General features: G+C 41.7%; 1 protein-coding gene across 1 annotated transcript in view; it reads right to left on the bottom strand.

Annotated features, from left to right (window-relative positions):
- The window catches only part of trmt1l (tRNA methyltransferase 1-like), a 76026-nt gene that overhangs the window by 31821 nt on the left and 18891 nt on the right, over positions 1-25314 (bottom strand). The window contains exons 5-10 of the mRNA XM_043699547.2: positions 23953-24017; positions 22010-22139; positions 20151-20277; positions 19469-19548; positions 10371-10608; positions 5917-6129 (exon numbers count right to left, since the gene is read on the bottom strand). Of these exons, the coding sequence (XP_043555482.2) occupies positions 5917-6129; positions 10371-10608; positions 19469-19548; positions 20151-20277; positions 22010-22139; positions 23953-24017 (853 nt within the window). The remainder of the gene's footprint in view (positions 1-5916; positions 6130-10370; positions 10609-19468; positions 19549-20150; positions 20278-22009; positions 22140-23952; positions 24018-25314) is intronic.

The following is a 25314-nucleotide window of genomic DNA, read 5'->3' as shown; positions in this document are numbered from 1 at the left end:
CCCATGTGACTCTGGGGAAACGAGGTGGGTATTGTCCGTGATCGCAGTGTGACCTGCTTATATGCCTCAGTATCTCAAAATCCTTCTCCCAGATCAACATTTGTCAGCTGGACAATGCCTACTGTCTTTGATTTGAGTACAAAACAACAGTTTCAGAATAGAAGGAATTTAAAGCAACATCTCCACTTTTCAGCCAAAAGACAAATTGCAAAAAGGCTTTTATCCTGATTTCATGAGGGAAATAAGGGTTAGAATAGAAAGTTGGAAACAAAATCAACCAACATAGATGACAAATTAAAAGCGGGATTCATTTTAAGGGGAATGTAATTGTAATTCCGTTTACACAGAATGGAGAGGTCCTTCACATTCAAGACCCCTGACCTCAGGCAATTCCAGTCTCAGGGTAACTTCTATAAATGAGGACGGACTGCCTGGATTCCTGTTTGAGGGAGGCTGGATATTGGCTATAAGAGGCCTCTGGAGTCTATGTCAACATGAGATTCTCAGTGTTCATGATGCTTGAGTGTTCATCTGATCAACATTTCTTTAAATATTTTGATGTTGATACCGTAGATGGCTGAAGAAAAACAGAGTGCGGGTTGATGGGTCTGAAACGGTGTGTGGTTTGTGGATGGGTCATAATAGATCAATCCAATTCATTTCCAAAATGGACACATTCCACTATCTCAAATAACTGGAAACAGAAGAGGTGGTGATTTTATTGCTGTTTTATATTAATATGGAATTTGTGCCTGAAAGAGTGCTGGAAACACATTCAATTGTAACATCCTAAAGGATAAAAATCTGTGGGCAAAAATGTTTCAGGATTCTCAGCAGAGAATGAGGCAGGCAGTGGTATAGCCCCTTCACAGGGTTAACACAAACAGTTGAATGGCCTCCTTCTCTGTATGATTCTCTTAACTCAACAATTTGAAAGCCTTTTCTCAAGAAGATATTTTATCAAGAATGTTTTTTGTAAGACTTAATTGGCAGAGCATTACTTACTTTTTGCGGGATCTGTTCCACCTATTCTCTGTAATAGTACAGCACGTTATTGTGTCCATCATGTTAGGCAGCTCTTATTCAATTAGATTTTTTAAAGCAATTTCTAGGCAGGCAGCCAATCATGCTGTGCAACTTTTGAAACTTCAAAACAGCACAATTGCTGGATGTTGGTCATTATTTCAAGAGGATTAAAGAACAGGAAGAAGAGTTTTGCTGCACTTGTACTTTGTGTTGTTCTGATGTGACCACACCTGGGAGTACTGAGTGCTGCTCTGATTTTCTGGTTTAAGGAGGATGCATTTACATTGGAGATGATGCACAGAAGGTTCATAAGGTTGATCTTTGGGATGAGAGGGCTGTCCTACAACATGTGGCTGAGTAAATAGTGTCAATGTTCCCTGGGGTTTAGAAGAATGAGAGATGATCTTGTAGGAACATAAAATAGTTAAAAGATTGAACAAGGTCAACAGAGGCTGTCTCCCTTCCCACTCCCTGGGCTAAGATGGCTAGAACAAGGGGTCATGGTGTCAGGACTCAGACAAGGAGAAATCTCTTCACTGAAAGGATTGTGAATCTTTGGAATTCACCAGATGATTCTGGAGTTCCCATAATTGAATTTAAGGCAGGCATATGCAGATTTTTGGTCTCTCAGGAAACCAAGAGTTATAGAGAGCAGGCAGGAAAGTGAAGTTGAAGGTGAAGATCAGCCATGATTGTTCCAAGTAGTAAAGCAGGTTTGGCCGGGCTCTTCCATCTACTCCTGCTACTACTGCTCAAGTTAAATGTTAGGCACTGTTGGTCAACCTCAGACCTTCGAATATGGTTTCCCAAAATGCCATGGCTAACTTTGCCCTCATACCTTCATGGTTTGCTTTTTTCACAAGTAAAATTCCAGATTTTGATTGAATCGCATCACTTTTAAAGCTATTCAAAACAATACAGGACAATGCAGCAAATGTGCAACAGTAGGATTAGTTTGTAATTGATACAAGGCTATAGGGAGAGTGTAGGGCACAGTGGTTAATTTGGGGATTAATACAGAGCTGTGGAGAGAAACCGCATCAGTGATTCGGGTTCAGCTGTTTGAATTTGGATTGTACATGGTGTGGGCTAGGGTGTGGGTGTGACAGCTCTAGTCTGGAAGAGGCAGAGAGACGTGGTAGTTTGCAGTCCACACTATATTTGACAATACAGATTATCTCTGACTGGGTTGCTTCCTGTCTGAGAGAAAATAACAGTTGTTTCCTGTTGCAACATAGTTGTCATTTCAGACTCTGGGAGATGCAATCACAGGCTGAAGATCAAGGGAATAGGGAGGCTGTGGGGGACAGTGACTTTACAATTCTATTCATACAGCATCTATTAAGACAACAAAACTTCCCAAAGCATATTGCAACAACATTATTGGTCAAAATTTGCAACCTCATCACAAGAAGTCAGGTATTTACACACAGAGGCAAGTGAGTGTCGAGAAAGAGGAATGAGAGGCAGTTGAAGTTTCAGAACAGTACTCCAGAGCTCATGGCCTGGATAGCTGAAGAATAACAGCCAATAGTGGAGTGAAGGAAATCAGGTCAGTATTATAAAGAATTACTTGAGGGGAAGGTGGTGTAATCAACTATGTTCATCACGTAGGATAGATCCTTGATTGGAATTATTCAAATGTCGAGTTCTGAGAAAGTCCGGCAATGGATTTGGGAGGCAGCAATATTCAGAACTTTGGAGAAGAATGCCAAGCTTAGCTTCAGGTGAACCAAGTGATAAGGTGGGATTCACTTATTCACAAAAATAGTTTGTGCCATGGCAATTAATTCCACTAACTGGCTTATAGAAAACACACTGTTTTTTTTCTCCATTCTTGATTTTGAAACAGTATTTTTGCCCATTTTAGTACACAATCAAGAACGAGGAGAAACTAAAAACAAAATGAAGTCTCTATACAGGATCAAGAACCAGGAACTCCCTCACAGATGGTACTTTGCATGCTCTTACACCACAACAACTGCAGCAGTTCAAGAAAGCTGCTCACCACCACCTCTTCAAAGGCTGTTAGGGCCAGGCAATAAATGTTGGCCTAGCTAGCAGTGCCCATGACCTATGAACAAAAAAAAAAACATGAGGTATTGATCTGAAATGCTAGGAACCTTGGGAGGAGGCTGAGGTGCATCATCTACTTGGTACTTCTGCTGAAAATAATATATTTAATTAAATGTCTTGACAGCAGATTAATATGTTTTAATCTTAAATTATAGCCAGTAGAGTACTAGATTAGAGTGGTAGTGTGCTCCTTCAGCCTTGGTGATAACTCAAATTAAGGGCTCATCTGGAATAACCCAAACTGGAATTGGCAATTGGAAATGAGGTACAACAAAAATTAGAAAGAGGAGGTGGAAAGGTAAGGTATTTTTATACATTCACAAAACCAAAATGGCTTTGTTAGTTGTGAAGATTTTCTGCAGAAGGAAATTTTATTATCGAATCCTTACAGTGCAGGTCGAAGCCATTTGGCCCACTGAGTCTACATTGACCCTCTGAAGAACATCCCACCCAAACCTATCCTATCCCCGTAACCCCACATTTACCATAGTTAATCTAACTAGCCTGCATATCCCTGAGACACGGAGCAATTTTTAGCATAGTCAATCCGTCTAACCTGCACATCTTTAGACTGTGGGAGGAAATAGAGCACTGGCAGAAACCAAGGCAGACATGGGGAGAATGTGCAAACTTCACACAGAGTCAACCAAGGCTGGAATTGAACGCAGGCCCCTAGCTCGGTGAGGCAGCAGTGCTAACCACTGTGTCACCTGTATGCCTGAGTGCTTTGGAAAAAATAACCAAGCATTCACTTGTGGGCTTCAATGGCTATATCCCCATTTATTGTCCATCTGTAAATGCCCTCGAGAAAGTGATATCAAGCTGCCTTTTTGAAACAGGGCAGTCCAACTGTTGTGGGGAGACAAACAATGTAGTTCAGGATGCTGACCTAGCAACAGTGAAGCAATGCTGATATATTTCGAAATCAGGATGGTGAATATTGATGAATATGCTTCACACGGTCAGGAAGAAACAATCACATCCAGAGTGAGGTATAGCCTGAGTGATTGCACATTTCTGGGATTTTTGAGCAGCATGGCAATTCAATTACGAGGGGAAGAGGTGTTCTTTGCTTGCTTTCTTGGTTTATGCTAAGATTTTTTTTAAATTGAAGTCTGAGTTTGGGGAAAAGTGACATCATATGAAAACCATAAGTTCATTGGCTGGTAACATTAACTATTAGATTACTTTCAGATTAAAACTAAATCAGCAAAATATTTACAGATTAGAAATTAGAAGACCTGAAAATAAAAATAAAAATAAACTAAGAATTAAGTAAATAAAAGAGATGCAGGGCCAGGAGGCACATTGTACCTGCACGTTGTAGGAGCTGTGGTGCGGATCATAGTGAACAGATCTACAGCAAGTGTTGGTTGCATGAGAAACACTGACTCAGAGTTGATGAGCTGGAGTCTGACACTGCGACGCATCAGGGAGGGCAATAGTTATGTGATGTTGCATTTCTGGAAGCAGTCTCACCCCTTAGATTAACTACCTTGAATTTGATCACTGGTCAGGGACAGGAGGGTGTGACTATGAGCGAGGCAGGTAGAGAGATCCAGGTGATAATGCTGAAGGAGTTTCAGCCCTTGAGCATGTCTAATAGATTTGAGATTCATGTTTCCTGTGTGGGGGCTGTAGGGAGGATGAACAAAATAACCACAGTACCATGGTATAGGGATCCATTTAAGGGAGTGGGGGTGGGGTGTCAATGGGATGAATTTGCATTTGCAGAATTGTATTTGCAAATGCATTCTATTTTTTCTCAAAAAGCACACAACTTGCAGGCAGTCAATCCACTCAACATCTTATAAATTCCTACTCTGGAAATGGAACCAGCCTGACTCAAGATTGCGATACAGACAGACTCTAACCTCACACCTTTAATACACTGTCTGAGCTGAGATGTCACCTCTTTTTAATAAAACCTTAAGTTATCTTGAGAATGTGACTTAAAAGAAGTTCTGGGATTTACACATAAATGAACCGAAGCCTGAAACCCATTTTAAAAGATGAAAGACTCAACAGCAATCTAGATTTGTTCAATATATCGTTTCAATTGAATGACAGTGATTTTTTTGCTATAAATTCTGTGTCCTATGATCCTCCTCCACAGCGACCTGATGAAGGAGCAGCACTCCAAAAGCTAGTACTTCCAAATAAACCTGTTGGACTATAGCCTGTTGTGTGATTTTTAACAAATTAGCAGGACAGTGTAAGCGATATGAACAGGAGTAAATGGAATAAACAGAATGGTGATCACAAAATAACTCAACTTAAATGAAGGTATGTGAATGAACAGCCTGCCTGTTTGGAGAATAAAATTGCTCCCATTGGTATGAATGAGGCTGTGCTGCATTGGTAACTCTCTCTTAATGCAACACTCCTTTTTGACAAACAAACAGAAGCACAAATAACTGAATCTTCCAATAAATAATTTGGCATATTCTGAACATGAAGAATAGGATTACTTCCTGGTATAAACCATAGTGGAGATTCTACGTCAAGCTCAGGGCTTGACTCCACATTGACACCTAAACAGCTTTGTTCAGTCCTTGACCAATGGAAATAGTTAACAATTGTGCTTCACATATACTAGCCGAGTTCATCCAAGGTCAGGGATACCTATTTGAACTGAGGATGGATACAAAAACGTGCCTGTATATGAAGGCAGATATGTATAAATGTTTGGGGAAATTTAGGCACTTGGTTGAAAATTATCCTTAAATTAAGCATTCTGGAAAGTTACTTTGAAGGCATTTTGGAATAATCACGTCAGTTTTTGGATAATATATCAACAAAAATCAGGAGTACCTTGCCACAGAAGCAATGACCATTCTGGCTGCCACTTCCTTGTAGTACTCAGTCCGGACAATGTTACAACTGTAGTGGCGCATGGTGACATTTAAGGCTTTGCAGTACAAAGTGCTGATGTCCGTGGATGTCACAGAAACAATCCCAAGGTTCCTCACATTTCTGAAGGCAGCATCGAAATAATTTATTGCTGTTCCAAATGGGTCCAAGTGTCTGTCACAATGTGGAAAAAATTACAGAGGACATAAGAACTCTCTGTTCAAGATGCAATCTTCATTACCTGACGACTGCAAGGAAGCCTTCCCCCCCCCCCCCCCCCTCAAAATATCTCCTGCAGAAAATCCCTCCTGCAGTCTCACCCCAATGGATTCCATCTTTTGAATTGGAGATAGGTCAAGTTAACTTGCTGTAGGGACGTCTTGCCAAAAATAGATACCTTGAGAGCATCTTGATATTTGAAGAAATCTATAGGCTACAAGTTAGGAAGGCAGGGGTTTGTTAAATGTGCTCTGGAGAACAGAGCCAAAGAAACTGAATACGCAAAATTAGAAAATCAATAAACTAGTTAACAGCAGGAAATAGGTATGTGAGAGTGTACTGGCCACAGTTGTTCATTTTTCCCCTCTTTTTCGCCCAATCAAGTTCAAAATTGAACACTTCACTCCACATAAATCTCACACACTGAAAACTGAGTTCAAGTTGCAGATGACTTTTGAACTCAAATCCTTCTGAATTCTAAGAATTTGCTGCCTCTAAACTAAATTAGAAACATTTTAACTTTTGCTAATGATGCAAAACATGCATTGTCACGTCAGTCAACCATAATGTATACTGGAAATTTGTTTTCCATTTACTTTAATGTTGTATGAGTGACAAACCCAATAATGCCAGCAGAATACCATCAAAAGTTAAAGTTGCCTTCCTGTGAGGTAGAGGTTCGTGCAGCCATATAATTTCTCAAATAGCAGAAATCCAACACTACAAGCTAAAATGTATGACATAGAAAAAAATTTCAATTAATTCTAACACAAACAAGTCACAAAATGCAACTGAATGTATTTAGCAACTTCTTGATCTGTAATTATATTAGGCAGCTAATCAATAATCTGACTATAACGTTTAGTATGCTGAACAAGGTGGAGCAGAATACAAATAAACTAACAATGAACAGATCCTGAACAGGCAACATTTGTCACCTATAACAATATTTTGCTTTCAACCACAGCTACTCTGTACCAAATGTCAACAGTGATTTTCCACTGCATTTGACAAATCAAAACGTTGTGGAAACAAATCACTGGAATAATTTAAAATTACTCGAGTAATTACTAAAATTACACATAAAAAATGACGAGAGACTGTGCCAGAATATTTCAATTTATATAAAGTGAATTTTTTTGATAAGTATGGCACAAGTAGGACTACCTTGATGCGCTATTAGTTAAAAGAAAAAACTGAATCTTAGACATTTTGACAAATGTATCACTTGCAAATTGAAATTGCAGAAGTGTTGGTTAAAAATCTCTTCACAAAAAGAGTAGAGTCTTAGAGATGTACAGCATGGAAACAGACCCTTCGGTCCAACCCGTCCATGCCGACCAGATATCCCAACCCAATCTAGTCCCACATGCCAGCACCCGGCCCATATCTTTCCAAACCCTTCCTATTCATATACCCATCCAAATGCCTTTGAAATGTTGCAATTGTACCAGCCTCCACCACATCCTTTGGCAGCTCATTCCATACCCATACTACCCTCTGTGTAAAAAAGTTGCCCCGTAGGTCTCTTTTATATCTTTCCCCTCTCACCCTAAACCTATGCCCTCTAGTTCTGGACTCCCCGGCCCCAAGGAAAAGACTTTGCCTATTTACCCTACCCATGCCCCTCAATTTTGTAAACCTCTATAAGGTCACCCCTCCGACGCTCCAGGGAAAACAGCCCCAGCCTCTTCAGCCTCTCCCTGTAGCTCAAATCCTCCAACCTTGGCAACATCCTTGTAAATCTTTTCTGAACCCATTCAAGTTTCACAACATCTTTCCGATAGGAAGGAGATCAGAACTGCACATAATATTCCAACAGCGACCTAACCAATGTCCCGTACAGCCGCAACATGACCACCCAACTCCTGTACTCAATACTCTGACCAATAAAAGAAAGCATACCAAACACCTTCTTCACTATCCTATCTACCTGCAACTCCACTTTCAAGGAGCTATGAACCTGCACTCCAAGGTCTCTTTGTTCAGCAACACTCCCCAGGACTTACCCAGTGTATAAGTCTTGCTAAGATTTGCTTTCCCAAAATGCAGCACCTCACATTTATCTGAACGAAACTCCATCTGCCACTTCTTAGCCCATTGGCCCATCTGGTCAAGATCCTGTTGTAAGCTGAGGTAACCCTTTTCGCTGTCCACTACACCTCCAATTTTGGTGTCATCTGCAAACTTACTAACTGTACCTTTTATGCTCGCATCCAAATCATTTATATAAGTGACAAAAAGTAGAGGACCCAGCACCGATCCTTGTGGCACTCCACTGGTCACAAGCCTCCAGTCTGAAAAACAACCTTCCACCACCACCCTCTGTCTTCTACCTTTGAGCCAGTTCTGTAACCAAATGGTTAGTTCTCCCTGTATTCTGAGAGATCTATGAGGAGAAAGTGAGATCTGCAGATGCTGGAGATCAGAGCTGAAAATGTGTTGCTGGAAAAGCGCAGCAGGTCAGGCAGCATCCAGGGAACAGGAGAATCGACGTTTCGGGCATAAGCCCTTCCTGAAGAAGGGCTTATGCCCGAAACGTCGATTCTCCTGTTCCCTGGATGCTGCCTGACCTGCTGCGCTTCTGAGAGATCTAACCTTGCTAATCAGTCTCCCATGGGGAACCTTTTCGAAAGCATTACTGAAGTCCATATAGATCACATCTACCGCTCTGCCCTCATCAATCCTCTTTGTTACTACTTTAAAAAACTCAATCAAGTTTGTGAGGCATGATTTCCCACACACAAAACCATGTTGACTATCCCTAATCAGTCCTTGCCTTTCCAAATACATGTACATCCTGTCGCTCAAGATTCCCTCCAACAACTTGCCCACCACCGAGGTCAGGCTCACTGGTCTATAGTTCCCTGGCTTGCCCTTACCACCCTTCTTAACCAGTGGCACCACGTTAGCCAACCTCCAGTCTTCCGGCACCTCACCTGTGACTATTGATGATACAAATATCTCAGCAAGTTTCTAGCCCTGAACACATGTATCAAGAGTAGGAGTAGACCACTTGATCTCCTCAAGCCTCTTCTGCCACTCAACAAAATCATAGCTGATCAGATTACTCTACATTCCTGACTAACTTATATTACAACAAGTGGAGCTGTCTTCCAAATGCAACTGGAAATTTCAATGAAATGACTCAAAGCAAGCTTGGAGCACATTACTCCTTGGATTAAACACACAGGACCCCTCGAATCACAGCAACATTTATCTTTCCTTTGACTGCAGAGATGGATCTTTTTGTTCAATTAATGCACTGATTTATCCCTTGGATCTTATAAAATTTCAGTCCAAACCTTTTCAAGTACAGCACTATGTATGTTCATATTAATTTCTTTATTAAATCTGTTCACTTAGTTTGTCACTGGTTTACTTGAAAATGCTTAGTATTAAAATTTGCATGAGTCATTTATGTACCATTGGGAAGCAAAATCTAAAGGAGACTTCGTCAAAGACTATATAGTTACAGCAGTTCTTTGATATACTTTGTAGTTTTCTCTGACTACTTAAATAACCTTCACAGCCACAATACTTGTGGTTCTGCCAAAACTGCCCTCCAGTTGTGTATTTGGAGTTGAATGTGGATAACCTGGGATCCCAGATCTCCTACTGCAAATAAAGTTAGTCCCTGAATTTTACTTGTCACATTCAATATTAAATTTCATAACTTCGGAGTCTGACCTCATGACGCCTGTTTTCCTTTTGTTTTGAATTAATTTACACAGCCACCAAACCAGCCTTTACCCTCAACGTACCTTGTCTTGTCTCCGTCTCAGCTGAGGGGGGTCCTATTTTCATTCTTCTACGACTTAACTGACAACTATGTTACTTAGTCCTCTTTCACCCCAACTAGCAACTTGTTTAGCTTTGCACTGGGCTGCAAACCATTTGTTCCTCCTATACGTCTGTCAGATGTATATAAATCATCATTTTCTAACCCTTTCCACTTTTGAAGAAAAGTCGCATCAGCCTCAAAATGTTAATTCCGTTTCTCTCTCAACACATGTTGTTCAACCGGCTGAATTTCTCCCCAGTATTTTGTGCTTGTTTAGAACTTGCTCTGTTTGAAACTATAAATTTGTATTTTACAGCTTTTACCAGGATGCTATCCTGAAAAATACAACTGCTTCTTAAAAATAGGGAATGTTTTTTATCTGACAAATGCTGCGGCAACCTGTTTCACTCACATGAAATCAAAAGCTCTCAAATGCATGAGTACGTTGGCATCCATTTGTGTGACTTCAATAGTTCCCAAAGTATTCTCTCCTTCTTCAACATCCTCTTCTTCTTTTTTACTCGATAACACCTTCATCCGGTTTAGATGACAATTTTCTCTAATAATCTTCACAGAGCCCTCGTTTATGTCATTTATGGTGACCTTCACTGAATCGCCAAGGTGCTTGGCCCACTGCAACCCCATGATTCCTTCAAAATAGAATAATCCAGTTTAGATGATAGTATTCTGATTAACAGCTGGTGGGGATCTCTGGATTAATCACAATTATGATGATCAACAAAGCCCCCTTTCTGTGGAGAAGAGCTGATTGCTTTAAATAATATCAGTCAACTCTACATTTCTGACACGGCTGTACAGTAACTTAAAGGGGCTGATTGTAAGTGGCTTGTGGAGGAACCTTTGAGCTGCTGCATGGTTATACAGTTTAGAGGGAACATAGGTGGCCAATAACACTTCTATCAACTGACAGGATAAGAATGCAAGTAACATGAGCAAAACCACATTGGCTATTGGCCTCAATTGCTGCCATTGGCTATAGGCCTCAATGGGATCCATATTGTCTAATACACTTAATGATAAAATTGACCATGCTGGAAAACAATTGAGTGTTGGAGTTCTGGGATGACTTGAGGATGCAATGTGGCATCATGTTAATGTAAACACATCGTCTACTAACTTTTCTTTCCTTTCTAAACTACAACTGGTTCACTGTCACAAGGAGCTACAGAGTACTGTACATTATTGAACACTGGAATATTACAGTGACAGATATTTCCAGGCACTAAAGCACAGAACTGTAGTTGAAATCAACTGCTTTACCATTAAATTGAACTTGCAGAATCCACAAGTCATTAAAAAAATCATGAATTCAATTAACATTTGTGAAATGCATGTGAAAATTTAATCATATGGCAGCAACAAGCGATCTTAACCTGAAACAGTTGAAAAGAAAATACATATTGCAGTCACACCCTTTTTTAATCTGGCTATGTAATTTTCTTTAAAAACTGCATGTATTCTGGACATAAATTATTGAAAAGGGCAGTAAAGCATTCTCTCTTTAACTAACTGATCTGGCTCTTACCACCACTAATACCACTCATTGTGCAGACCTGCCACAAACTATACTTCTCAGAAAGTAAGAAAAGGATTGAGTATACATAGCACCTTTCACAATAACAGGATGGACTAAAACACTTTACAGTCAAACTGTTGAATTGCAATCACTATTGCACATTAGGTTGATGGCAAACAATTAAAACATAGTAAAATCCCGTGGGTGTAAGTTTGCTCGCTGAGATGGAAGGTTCATTTTCAGACATTTCGTCACCATACAAGGTAACATCCTCAGTGAGCTTCTGGACGAAACACTGCTCATGTTTCCTGCTTTCTATTTATATGTTTCCTTGGGTTGGTGATGTCATTTCCTGTTCTTTTTCTCAGGGGGTGGTAATTGGGGTCCAAGTCAATGTGTTTGTTGATAGAGTTCTGGTTGGAATGCCATCCTTCTAGGAATTCTCGTGCGTGTCTCGGTTTGGCTTGTCCTAGGATAGATGCGTTGTCCCAAAGTGGTGTCCTTCCTCATTTGTACGTAAGGATACGAGTGAGAGAGGGTCATGTCGTTTTGTGGCTAGTTGATGTTCATGTATCCTGGTGGCTAGTTTTCTGCCTGTTTGACCAATGCAGTGTTTGTTAAAGTTCTTGCATGGTATTTTGTAAATGATATTAGTTTTGCTTGTTGTCTGTATAGGGTCTTTCAACTTCATTAGCTGCTGTGTTGGTAGGTTTGTGGGCTACCATGATGCCAAGGGGTCTCAGTAGTCTGGCAGTAATTTCAGAGATGTCTTTGATGTAGGGGAAGAGTGGCTAGGATATCTGGACGCATTTTGTCTGCTTGTTTGGGTTTGTAGTTGAGAAATCGGTGAACTGTGTTCACTGGGTACCCATTCTTTTTGAATATGCTTATGGATGATTTTCCTCTACTCTGCAGTGTGTGGTGGCTCGTTGAAATAATATTCTGATGCAGCTTCATTTGTAGGTGTTGGGATTATTGCTTCTGTAGTTCAATATTTGGTCCGTATGTGTTATAGACGCTGGTTTGAAGTTCCCCATTGGCTGTTCACTCTACTGTGACATCTAGGAATGGCAGTTTGTTGTTGCTTTCCTTCTCTTTAGTGAACTTTATGTCAGTACCTAAGGGTATTATTGACGGTCTTGAAGGTTTCCTCTAATTTGTTTCATTTAGTGATGACAAAGGTGTCATCCACTTAGCGGACTCGAAGTTTGGGTTGGATGGTTGGCAGAGCTGTTTGTTCGAGTCTCTGCATTACTGCCTCTGCTAAGAATTAGATTAGATTAGATTAGATTAGATTAGATTACAGTGTGGAAACAGGCCCTTCGGCCCAACAAGTCCACACTGACCCGCCGAAGCGTAACCCACCCATACCCCTACATTTACCCCTTACCTAACACTACAGGCAATTTAGCATGGCCAATTCACCTGACCTGCACATCTTTGAACTGTGGGAGGAAACCGGAGCACTCGGAGGAAACCTACGCAGACACGGGGAGAACGTGCAAACTCCACACAGTCAGTCGCCTGAGGCGGGAATTGAACCCGGGTCTCTGGCGCTGTGAGGCAGCAGTGCTAACCACTGTGTCACCGTGCCGCCCTCATATCCTGATATTGGAGATCCCATGAGTATTGCGTTGGTTTGTCTGTAGGTTTTGTTGTTGAAGTGAAGTGTGTGGTAAGGCATAGGTCCACTAGCTTGACGATACTGTCCTTGCTGATGAAGTTGGTGATGTTTGATGTATGTGCCTTTGGGTCTTCTAATAGTGTAGTCAGTGTTTCTTTGGCCAGGGTGATGTTGATTGATGTAAATAGGGCTGTTACATCAAAGGAAACTAGCGTCTACAGGAAAACAATACATATGGACCAAATATTGAACTACAGAAGCAATCATTTCAACATCCACAAATGAAGCTGCATCAGAACATTATTTCAACGAGCCACCACACACTGCAGCACAGAGGAACTACACAGAGCAGAGGAAAATCAGCTATACCGTGTATTCAAAAAAAATGGGTACCCAATGGACACACTCCATCGATTCCTCAGCAATAAAGCTGAAAATGTGTTGCTGGAAAAGCGGAGCAGGTCAGGCAGCATCCAGGGAACAGGAATTCCTGAAGAAGGGCTTATGCCCGAAACGTCGAGTCTCCTGTTTCCTGGATGCTGCCTGACCTGCTGCGCTTTTCCAGCAACACATTTTCAGCTCTGATCTCCAGCATCTGCAGTCCTCACTTTCTCCTCCTCAGCAATAAACCCAAACAAGCAGACAAAAAGCATCCAGAAACCCTAGCCACTCTTCCCCTACATCAAAGACATCTCAGAAATAACTGCCAGATTACTCAGATCCCTTGGCATCATGGTAGCCCACAAACTCACCAACAGACTAAAACAGCAGCTAATGCAGTTGAAAGACCCCACACAGACAACAATCAAAACTAATGTTATTTACAAAATACCATGCAAGAACTGTAACAAACACTACATTGGACAAGCAGGCAGAAAACTAGTCATCAGGATACATGAACATCAACTAGCCACAAACGTCATGACTCTCTCTCACTCTTATCCTTACATACAGATAAGGAAGGACATCACTTCAACTGGGACAACACATCTATCCTAGGACATGTCAAACAGATACACACACGAGAATTTCTAGAAGGACGACATTCCAAACGGAACTCTATCAACAAAAACATTGACTTGGACTCCAATTACCACCCCCTGAGAAAAAGACCAGAAAATGACATCACCATAGGAAATGACATCACCAACCCAAGGAAACCTAAACAGATAAATAGAAAGCAGGAAACATGAGCAGTGCTTCGTCTGGAGGCTCACTGAAGATGTCGAGGTAAAAACAATGACTGCAGATGCTGGAAAACAGATTCTGGATTAGTGGTGCTGGAAGAGCGCAGCATTCAAGAAGCAGCGAAATCGACATTTCGGGCCAAAGCCCTTCATCAGGAATAAAGGCAGAGAGCCTGAAGCGTAGAGAGATAAGCTAGAGGAGGGTGGGGGTGGGGAGAAAGTAGCATAGAGTACAATAGATGAGTGGGGGAGGGGATGAAGGTGATGGGTCAGGGAGGAGAGGGTGGAGTGGATAGGTGGAAAAGGAGATAGGCAGGTACGACAAGTCCGGACAAGTCATGGGGACAGTGCTGAGCTGGAAGTTTAGAACTAGGGTGAGGTGGGGGAAGGGGAAATGAGGAAACTGTTGAAGTCCACATTGATGCCCTGGGGTTGAAGTGTTCCAAGGCGGAAGATGAGGCGTTCTTCCTCCAGGCGTCTGGTGGTGAGGGAGCGGCGGTGAAGGAGGCTCAGGACCTCCATGTCCTGGGCAGAGTGGGAGGGGGAGTTGAAATGTTGGGCCACGGGGCGGTGTGGTTGATTGGTGCGGGTGTCCCGGAGATGTTCCCTAAAGCGCTCTGCGAGGAGGCATCCAGTCTCCCCAATGTAAAGGAGACCGCATTGGGAGCAACGGATACAATAAATGATATTAGTGGATGTGCAGGTAAAACTTTGATGGATGTGGAAGGCTCCTTTAGGGCCTTGGATAGAAGTGAGGGAGGAGGTGTGGGTGCAAGTTTTACAGTTCCTGCGGTGGCAGGGGAAGGTGCCAGGATGGGAGGGTGGGTTGTAGGGGGGCGTGGACCTGACCAGGTAATCACGGAGGGAACGGTCTTTGCGGAAGGCGGAAAGGAGTGCGGAGGGAAATATATCCCTGGTGGTGGGGTCTTTTTGGAGGTGGCGGAAATGTCGGCGGATGATTTGGTTTACGCGAAGGTTGGTAGGGTGGAAGGTGAGCACTAGGGGTGTTCTGTCCTTATTATTGTTGGAGGGGTCCGGTCTGAGGGCGGAATGTGGACGAGATGCGTTGGAGGGCATCTTTAACCACGTGGGAAGGGAAATTGCGGTCTCTAAAGAAGGAGGCCATCTGGTGTGTTCTGTGGTGGAACTCGTACTCCTGGGAGCAGATACGGCGGAGGCGGAGGAATTGGGAATACGGGATGGCATTTTTGCAAGAGGTAGGGTGGGAAGAGGTGTAATCCAGGTAGCTTTGGGAGTCGGTGGGTTTGTAAAAAATGTCAGTGTCAAGTCGGTCGTCGTTAATGGAGATGGAGAGGTCCAGGAAGGGGAGGGAGGTGTCAGAGATGGTCCAGGTTCATTTAAGGTCAGGGTGGAATGTGTTGAAGTTGATAAATTGCTCAACCTCCTCGCGGGAGCACGAGGTGGCGCCAATGCAGTCATCAATGTAGCGGAGGAAGAGGTGGGGAGTGGTGCTGGTGTAATTACGGAAGATCAACTGTTCTACATAGCCAACAAAGAGACAGGCATAGCTGGTGCCCATACGTGTGCCCATGGCTACCCCTTTGGTCTGGAGGAAGTGGGAGGATTCAAAGGAGAAATTGTTAAGTGTGAGGACCAGTTCAGCCAAACGAACGAGAGTGTCGGTGGAAGGGTACTGTTGGGGACGTCTGGAGAGGAAAATACAGAGGGCTTGGAGGCCCTGGTCATGGCAGATGGAGGTGTAGAGGGATTGGATATCCATGGCGAAGATGAGGCGTTGGGGCCCGGGGAAACGGAAGTCTTGGAGGAGGTGGAGGGCGTGGGTGGTGTCTCGAACATATGGGGGGAGTTCCTGGACTAGGGGGGAAAGGACAGTGTTGAGGTAGGTAGAGATGAGTTCAGTGGGGTAGGAGCAGGCTGAGACAATGGGTCAGCCAGGGTGGTCAGGCTTGTGGATCTTGGGAAGGAGGTAGATCCAGGCAGTGCGGGGGTTCCCGGACTATGAGGTTGGAAGCTGTGGGTGGGAGATCTCTGGAGGTGATGAGGTTCTGTATGGTCTGGGAGATGTTGGTTTGGTGATGGGGGGTGGGGTCATGGTCGAGGGGGCAGTAGGAAGAGGTGTCCTCGAGTTGGCGTTTGGCTTCAGCGGTGTAGAGGCCAGTGCGCCAGACTACCACTGCGCCCCCTTTATCCGCTGGCTTGATGGTGAGGTTGGGATTGGAGCAGAGGGATTGCGAGGCTGCACGTTGTGAGGGTGAGAGGTTGGAGTGGGGGAGGGGGGTAGACAGGTCGAGGCGGTTAATGTCCCGGCGGCAGTTGGAAATGAAGAGGTCGAGGGCAGGTAATAGGCCAGCGCGGGGTGTCCAGGTGGATGCAGTGTGTTGGAGGTGGGCGAAGGAGTCCTCGGAAGATGGGCGGGAATCCTGATTGTGAAAGTAAGCTTGGAGGCAGAGGCGACGGAAGAATTGTTCGACGTCACAGCGTGTATTAAATTCATTGATGCGTGGACGGAGGGGGATGAAGGTGAGTCCTTTGCTGAGGACTGATCGTTCGTCCTCAGTGAGGGGAAGGTCTGGAGGGATGGTGAAAACTCGGCAGGGCTGGGAGCTGGGATCTGGTGTGGGTGTGGTGGTGGGGGGAATGGGGGTGGAGTCATGAGCAGGGGTGGTGTTCCCCTTAGGGTTCTGGGAGCCAGGAATGGTGACAGTGGGATCTGTGGGGGGAGTGTCAGCAGAATGCAGGTGAGTGGCGTTGGTGGGGGCGGAAGTGGTGGTAACCATGGCAGTAGGGGTGGCAGAAGTCACTGAGCGTGTGGTATCAGCGATGATGTGAGAGCTGGATTGATCTCATGTGTGATGCATGAGGAATTGTGAGGGGCGGAAGTGGTTGTGGGAGTGGCCATCATGGGGGCGGAAGTGACATCATCAACCAGCATGTGGGTGGCAGCTGCACCAGCCGCATCACTGAAGATGTTACCTAGTATGGTTACGAAATGTCTGAAAATGAACCTTCCAGCTCAGCAAGCAAACTTATATCCGGTTCTTCAAACTGCGCTACAAATCTTCTCAAAAGTCGCTAGTAAGATCCCATGATTAGTAAGGTGATGATGACCAGAAGTTTTATGACAGTGATTGAGAGCTAAAAATAAATGCTGCGAAGATCTCCCTTACTTTTATTCATGACAGCGTCATGAGATTTTTCTTATAACTACCAGAGATCACAGATGGGGTTTTGGTTTAAGTGATGGCAACTCCAAAAATTGTTGTGTTCACTCAGTAGAAGGCTGGAATGTCAAGTCTGTCAAGTGGGACTTGAATTCTCAGCTTCCCAGTTCAAATATATGACTGCGATGGGTCATAGCTTAAAACAAAAACGTAAGTTTTCATAAAACAAATTAAATTGCCCCAGCAAGGGAAAACAATGGTGGTGATGGATAACATACTGACATCACAATGAAGCATAACTTAATCCATTACCTACTTCGGTTAGAAACACAATAAACTATCACTCTTTGATATTCAGTGGCATTACAATTGTTAATTCCCCCACAATCAACAACCTATCAACTTCCATGGTCTCACTCCTGAGTTGAACAAGCCATGTAAACACGCTGTGCCAAAATCCAAGAATTCCCTCACTAACACTACTGTGATGTCTCTACACCCCAAGGATTGCAGCTATTTAGGATGGCAGGTGAAGCAAGGAATTACGTGGCATGTAACTCATCACCAGAGTCTACAATACGCAAGTCAGCTGTGTGATGGAATGCTCTCCATTTCCTTGAAGGAGGGCAGCTCCTGCAACACTCAAGACATTTGATACTTTACAGGACAAAACAGGACCTGAATGGTATCCACACACCACCCTCAACATTAACTAACTGACACACATTTAGAGCAGTGTGCTTCATCTGCAAGATGCACCACAGTAAATCTCCAAGGCTCCTCTGACAGCCATTTCCACACCTGTGACATCTACCAGCTCAAAAGGCAAGTTTCCCTCCAAATCATGCCATCCTGAAGTATATCACTATTCTTTCACTGACACTGGATCGCAATCCTGGAACCCCTCTTTAGCAGCACTATAGGTATCCCTACTCCCCAAGGATTATAGCCGTTTCAGAAGGCAACTCACTACCACTTTCTCTGTGATAGTAAGGGATGGGCAATAACGCTGATCTAGCTAGGGTCACTCTTATCCAATGAACGATTAACAAAAAATAGCACAAGATCACCCATTCATGTCAGCTTTAAACCACCTGTAAACTTTAATCATTTGACATTTAATCAGTGATTACTTATCATTAAAATTTAATTTGTCAATACACCAAACAAGCAAAAATGTTTAGTCAATGTAGTGGGTTTAGTTTTGCTCTGCAACATTTTTCAAGAAACCGTAATCTCTCTCTCTCTCAAGCCACTTGGACCCACAGGCCACAGCAATTAATTGGGCACAGAGCAATTAATAAATTTCTATTAATTTAGTACATTAAGACACTGCTTTACTCGCAGTGTCTAGATAATGAGTATAGTACTAGCAGCCAAAGAACCAACAGTTTGTCCCCATTCTCATTCTGTCAGTAAACCCAAACACCTCACAAAATTGGGAGGTGATGGTCTAGTTGGATTAATACTAGGCTGTTAATCCAGAGACCCAAGTAATGTTCTGGGTACCCAAGTTCGAATCCTTCCACTTCCAGATGGTGGCATTTAAATTCAATAAGAATCTGGAATTAAGACTCCATTGATGACCACGAATCCACTGTCACCTGTCAGAAAAGCCCACCAAGCTCACTAATGTCCTTTAGGGAATAAACTGCCATCCTTACCTGGTCTGGTCGACATGTTACTCCAGACCCACAGAAATGTGGATGACTCTTAACTGGCCTTTGGACAATTAAGAATGGGCAACGAATACTGGCTTAGGAAGTGACGCCCTTATCCCACGAATGAAATAAAATAAATTTTAAGGAAAGGACAGAGTAGATCATCTCAACTTTCTCCACTACAGCAAACAGAGCTCAACAGCTGATCATCTGCCTGTGTTCTTGACAGGGACAGCATATTTGGAATGGGGAAACAGAAAAAAAAGGAATAAACATTCAAATTTTAAAAGTAGCCTTTTAGTGATCACGACTATCAATATATCCATGAGGTATAAAATGAAAAGACGTCTTCACACACCTGTAGCTCCAAAAGCATCTAAACATTCAAGGGGTTTGCGCTCTTGAGCTAGGACAGCAAGTGTACAGAAAATTAACTGCCTGTAAAATAAATAATAACAGCAAGTGAGAAAGAAGTTTTATTTTGATACTGTTTTGAAAGATGTGGATAGAAGGCCTTGCAGTTAAAAAAAATTAGTCAAAGGTTCACAATGAATGCATTAAATTACATTCATAAGACAATAATTCATCTTTCAGCACAAGGACAACAATTTGGTGTACTACTTATCACACAGTAGAATATTGCATTGTACCTAACTAATATTAACACAAACAAAAATGGGATTAATGATCCTGAATCCTGGTATATAAATAGAATTGTCACACATTTAAATCAGCAATATCTAATTCCCACTTTAAAAGTATATGTTTTGTATAAATAAATGAAGAAAAGTAAAACTAAAATTGACAAGGTAAAGCTAGGAGAAAGTGAGGACTGCAGATGCTGGAGATCTGAGTTGAGAGTGTTACTGGAAAAGCACAGGAGGTCAGGCAGCATACCAGGAGCAGAAAAATCAACGTTTTGGGCATAAGCCCTTCATCAGGCTTATGCCCAAAATGTCTATTCTTCTGCTCCTCAGACTCTGACAAGCTAAACTGACCTATGCACTTCATTGATTAGAATAACAAGTCAGATACATTACCTGTTAGGTTTCATTTTAGGGTTAAAGAAAGAGTCTGTCTTTTGAGGAGTCAGGTGGTTTGGAAAAACATGAACGTCAGTATCGACTTCCTTCAGCACTTCAGTGGATTGCATTTGCCCACTAGTGGCTAAAACAGAGAAAGTCAATTACAAGATTGGAGAGACAAAGCTTTCTGAAAATCAAAATCCTTAAGAGATTCCCTTAAAGGATTAGGTCAGTTACCATTTTGAGTATTTTCTGTCACTTCCCTCCCTTCTTTTCCTGATCGCATTAATTCCTTGCTGGTTATGATTGGTGTCTTCACAAATTTCTGTTCCATAGTAACATGGTCATTCTCAATGTGTGAACCTCGCAATGAGCCGCAGCATGCTATTACACCTTAAAGAATTAAGCTTATTCGTATCCTCACCCAACATTCACACATGCTCACTTGGTCTTGTACATGATTGCAAACTGTGGATGATTTGGTTCTTCCTCATCGAGAGAGCAAATAGTGTCATTGCTGTCATTCTGGCTGATATAATAAACTGAACAAAGTAAAAAAGGTGGCCATCTATGAAGCTCATCCATCCAGAACGGAAGATTCCTGACACAGCAAATGACTGTTCCTTAAATGGTTCCAGGGTTTTTGCCTTCCTTGTTCTATCATTACAATCTTTGCATCAGGAGCTGACTGACATCAAGTTTAACTTGCTTGTCATCAGTTTCAGTTTGTGAGACTTTGGGCTTATGTCACATTTTAAGTCTGAAGAACTGTGCCACATGCTTTTTTTTAAAGAAACATAGAAATAACAACCATAAATGCATATCCACCCTTGCATGCTTTTCTCATCAGCACCTTCAATTAAGGGATTAAGAGTCTAGTGGTGAGAATGATCAATCTTCTGGGTTTGCTCTGGGGTTCACAGAATCTTGAATGCCTCCAGTCAAGTGGTGATTAAAACTAGACATTGTATGCATTGTTTATTGACCTCAATGCTACATAGTTTCACAACGCCTTGCGAGTTGGGATTTACTGTTTAAGCAATATAGTTCAGCATACACAACCACAAACAAGTTTGAGACAGAGATCCACACTGCCCCTTCAGCATACACAACCACAAACAAGTTTGAGACAGAGATCCACACTGCCCCTTGATCTATTTACTTAAAATCAACTTCCATATCCTAGTCCATCTTATTTTAAGTATCTTTGAATAACTCAAAAACTGTGACCAGAACAGAGTTTATTCTATACAAGTTTCCTTTCCTCTCTTCTAGAGCCGCTTCTTCTACAGTTTATTGATATCTTAAAAATCCAATAAAATGAAAGCTTAAGATGTCAGCAGGAAATAAATGTTGAGCCTATTCCACAAATGGTATTGCATTAATTCTTTGAAAGAAAGTATTTTATTTAACCTATTTTTCTAATCAATCTGTTCAAAGGGGTTATTACATACCTCTGGAGCAGGTGGAACTTGAACCCAGGCTTCCTGGTCCAGTAATAGTAATTACTACTGTACCATAAGAGCCCCTTAAAAGATTTACCTGGAGTTCAGCACATCCACTCCAATACCACTGATATTATATTGAATTGTATCTCAACTCCAATCACTTGCCTTGATGGCATATCCTTCTTTAGCCATTCACTGAACGAGCCATGGAATGAATCTAGATCCTATTCTCACCTGACATTTGTACAAAATACATTTACCAGAGGAGCCACTGAACAGCAACCAGGAGCAGAAATCACAGATGACATTTCAACTCCTTCGGCTAGAATGCTGAGGCACAAACTGGGGGGTTTGCTGGTCTCAAGTAAGGGGGCAATAAATAACCAACTTTCCCAGATTTCAAATGATCCCACCTACTTCACACACCTCCATTGAAACTGGCTTCTGTGTCTCCTTTGTTCAAATGTCGTGTTATGTGGCTGATCATGTCTGTTCTGCGAGCAATGGTAGCTGAACAGACAATGCAGTGATAATGCGCTCCAATTCTTACTGGGACCTGAAAGCAGGAAAACATATTAAAGCAAAAGTTTCATCACCAAGGACGATGGTATTTTCAATTTTCGTATATGTTTGAATTCATTCTTTTCTCATTACTATCACCAACACTACTGGCAAATGAAAATGTGGCAGCTTTCTACATGGTGAACAAGTAAACAGTTCCAAACCTGACAATGTTAAGCAATTGTTGGAAAAATACTGAGAAATTATGTTAACAGTCATCAAAATTGTATATAATGGCAAGGTTAAAAATCTGAATCTGCGAAAAAGGCAGTAAGGAACATATTGTTAGATTCTGAAGTTGGCTTCAGTTAATCAGTACTACAATAGATATGTTAAGTGGTGATCCAGAGTCCACTCATTGTGTATCACAACATTAGAAAGGGAGGAGAAAATTGTTTCAAGTATTGTGCTACTGCTTCCAACCTCTTAGCAGAATATTGTCTTTACGAGGTATTTTAGCATGACTTTAAAGCTAATGATCAAAAAATATCTTCCCATAACAAAATGAATACACATGGGAATTCATGTGATTTCACATGCCACAATGGTCTTGTATATTAAACTTTTAGCTTGGTCTTTGTTATGAGTATTGGATTGTACATTGCTATATTTCCATTCTTAGAGATATACTAATTTATGGATCAGGTAATGGATAATGAAACAAATTATATGATACTTCGGAGAATATTTCTCTTCACAGCAAAAATGGCAGACAAGCCTAGAAATCACAACTTCTGGCCTTGAACACAGTAGTTCACATTGTCATGAAGGTAGAAATGGGACTGAATCAGATTTATGCAGATGGAGTTCACAGAGGCAGTTAGTTTTTTTGAAAAATTATCAGGCTCCCTCTCATGCTGGATTTTGGTAGCTTAGGATTCTGAAACCTGAAGTGTACAAAATAGACCAGGTGGACGGCCAAGAATGTCCCCACTCTCAGTTTGGGGTCACCTGCCCAGCATTCCAATGCAGTCTAATGTTTCTGGACAAAAGAAAAGTCTAATAGCTAGGCAAACATTTTCAAAAGTCAGGTTTGTGGAGTCAGAAGATCTCTTCCAGTTGAGGATATTGAGTAGGATGATCAGCCATGATCATACTGAATGGCAGAGCAGGCTTGAAGGACTGAATGACCTATTCTTGCACCTACTTTCTACATTTTGGAGAGGGATGAAAGGAGGACAAAATATGAGTATATTGTTCATATCTCAGGTTTAGATCTTCTGTGGTCCTTCATCAAGATAATTTTAAATACTGAGGTGTAATTGAAAGGCAGTAATCACCTGAAGAATGTGGTGGGCAATATATAAAAAGAATAAATAAAACAGTCACCAATATCCTAAAGAGATCATGGCACAGCTATTGCATCCTCCATACATTAATACAGTTCTCTTCCAATTTTTGCATTCAGCATTCAACTTTAACTGAATATTCATAACTTAGAATGTTACAGTTTTTGAAAGATTAAAAAATCAAGACAAAGTTTTGCAGTTATGGTATAACTGCAAAATTGTCAAGTGATAGTCTAGTCAATTACTAGATTGAGCAAGCAATATCAATTCAGATGCAGGCCACATTTTACCTTTCCATTATTACATTACTTGATTATCACTTAACCTGGCTCAATAACCTCTTACGGTAAAGTTCCCACAATTGTTTGTCCGTAAACAACCTACTCCTTTCTGTGTCTGGATAATCTCTATAAATAATTTACATACATATGCCTACATTCAGAAGACATGAATAAACCATATTAAGTGTGAGATGTAAGTTTAACTTTCATTAATTAATTTAATTTTAATTGTTGTTACCTGTTCCCCATTGAGGTCAGTTTTCATGCGTCGACATGATAAATGACAGATGCACATTCTGTAACCTGTTATAACATGAATTCAGCAAGAATTAGTAAAGAGAGAAACTTGTTTACAAAGGGGTCTGCCATTGGCTCATGTAGTGAAATTAATTTGCAGATCATAAAAAGAGTTAATCATTCTTTTGATTTAAAAAAAGTATGCTTTTGAACCAATTTTCTGGGCTACTTAATACAAACAACTGAAGGGGTGCTGGGGGTGGGGTCAGGGGGAAGGCAGCATGAGGACAGAACAGGTGTTCTTAAACCACTAGTGTTCCTTCCTAGCTCTTAGTTATGAAGTATTGTACTTAGAAGTATATCACATTCAAATACCAGGGCCTGACTTGCAAGGAATTCATCATGGCGAGAAATCCTTCTGGAGTACTACTTTCACCCTTTTGCTATTTCCACAAGTACTGTGGACTGTTTCAAGTTTTATCTATTTAAACATCAGACTGTCTTCTGAAAGTGGTAACCGTTTTACAAACTCAGGTCATCAGGAATTTGTTTTTTCCTGGTCGAATGAATTCTCTCCACCATTGTAATTGTGGCGTGTTTTGACAATGGTACTTGCTCTGGCTCACTATGTTGTGATGGCCTCTGGGTGATTGCAATATAGTGTTGAACTGTACTTCATGACCACTAACTGAACTGATTGGGTATTATTCTTATAATTGTTTCATATTCCTGCAATTACTAAGGAGATGCTGTTATAGTTCAGCACTTTAACACCAAGTGTGTGTATAAAATGGATTCAAATCAAAGGAAGTTCCAATGTAGATTTGAGTTAGAAGAATACAATTATCAATGCTCTGGACAAAAACTCTAAATCAAGGATTAAATGACAAAAAGGACTACGTGTTACTTAGGCAGTCATCAGTAAAATTTGCAAAGGACAGTGGGATTCTTTCTTGACAATTGTTCTGAAGGAGAGATTTTGGAATTAAACAGTTGAGCAGTTCATGGTATTGGAGCATAATCTGTTGAGTATCTCAAGGCAGCGTGGAGTTAAAAATCTAGAACTTCAGACCAAATGTAATTGGAACAAAGATGTCAAGATTGCAGTAGAAATACTGTTGATTGAAACATTGGATAGACAAAAAAAACCTAAGCTCATAAACAAAGACTTGAGAAAAACTAACTGGATGGTTTTCAACTATATCTGCATTATTTCAGAAGTGCCAGCCTTATGATGTGCTCAACTAGTGTTCTAACATGGTCTGGTGGGTAGGTGAAGGAAGTGGAGGTTCACAAATCTTTCAGTTGATAGTGCACTGGCAACAAACAATGTGTCAATGACTGGGTGTCAATACAGACAAAC

Source organism: Chiloscyllium plagiosum, unplaced genomic scaffold (genome assembly GCF_037043375.1).
Source record: "Chiloscyllium plagiosum isolate Xiang-an unplaced genomic scaffold, Cpla_swu_hap1 HiC_scaffold_9, whole genome shotgun sequence".
Lineage (NCBI taxonomy): Eukaryota > Metazoa > Chordata > Chondrichthyes > Orectolobiformes > Hemiscylliidae > Chiloscyllium > Chiloscyllium plagiosum.
Note: the sequence above shows the minus strand (reverse complement) of the source record. Positions and strands in the feature narration are given on the sequence as shown.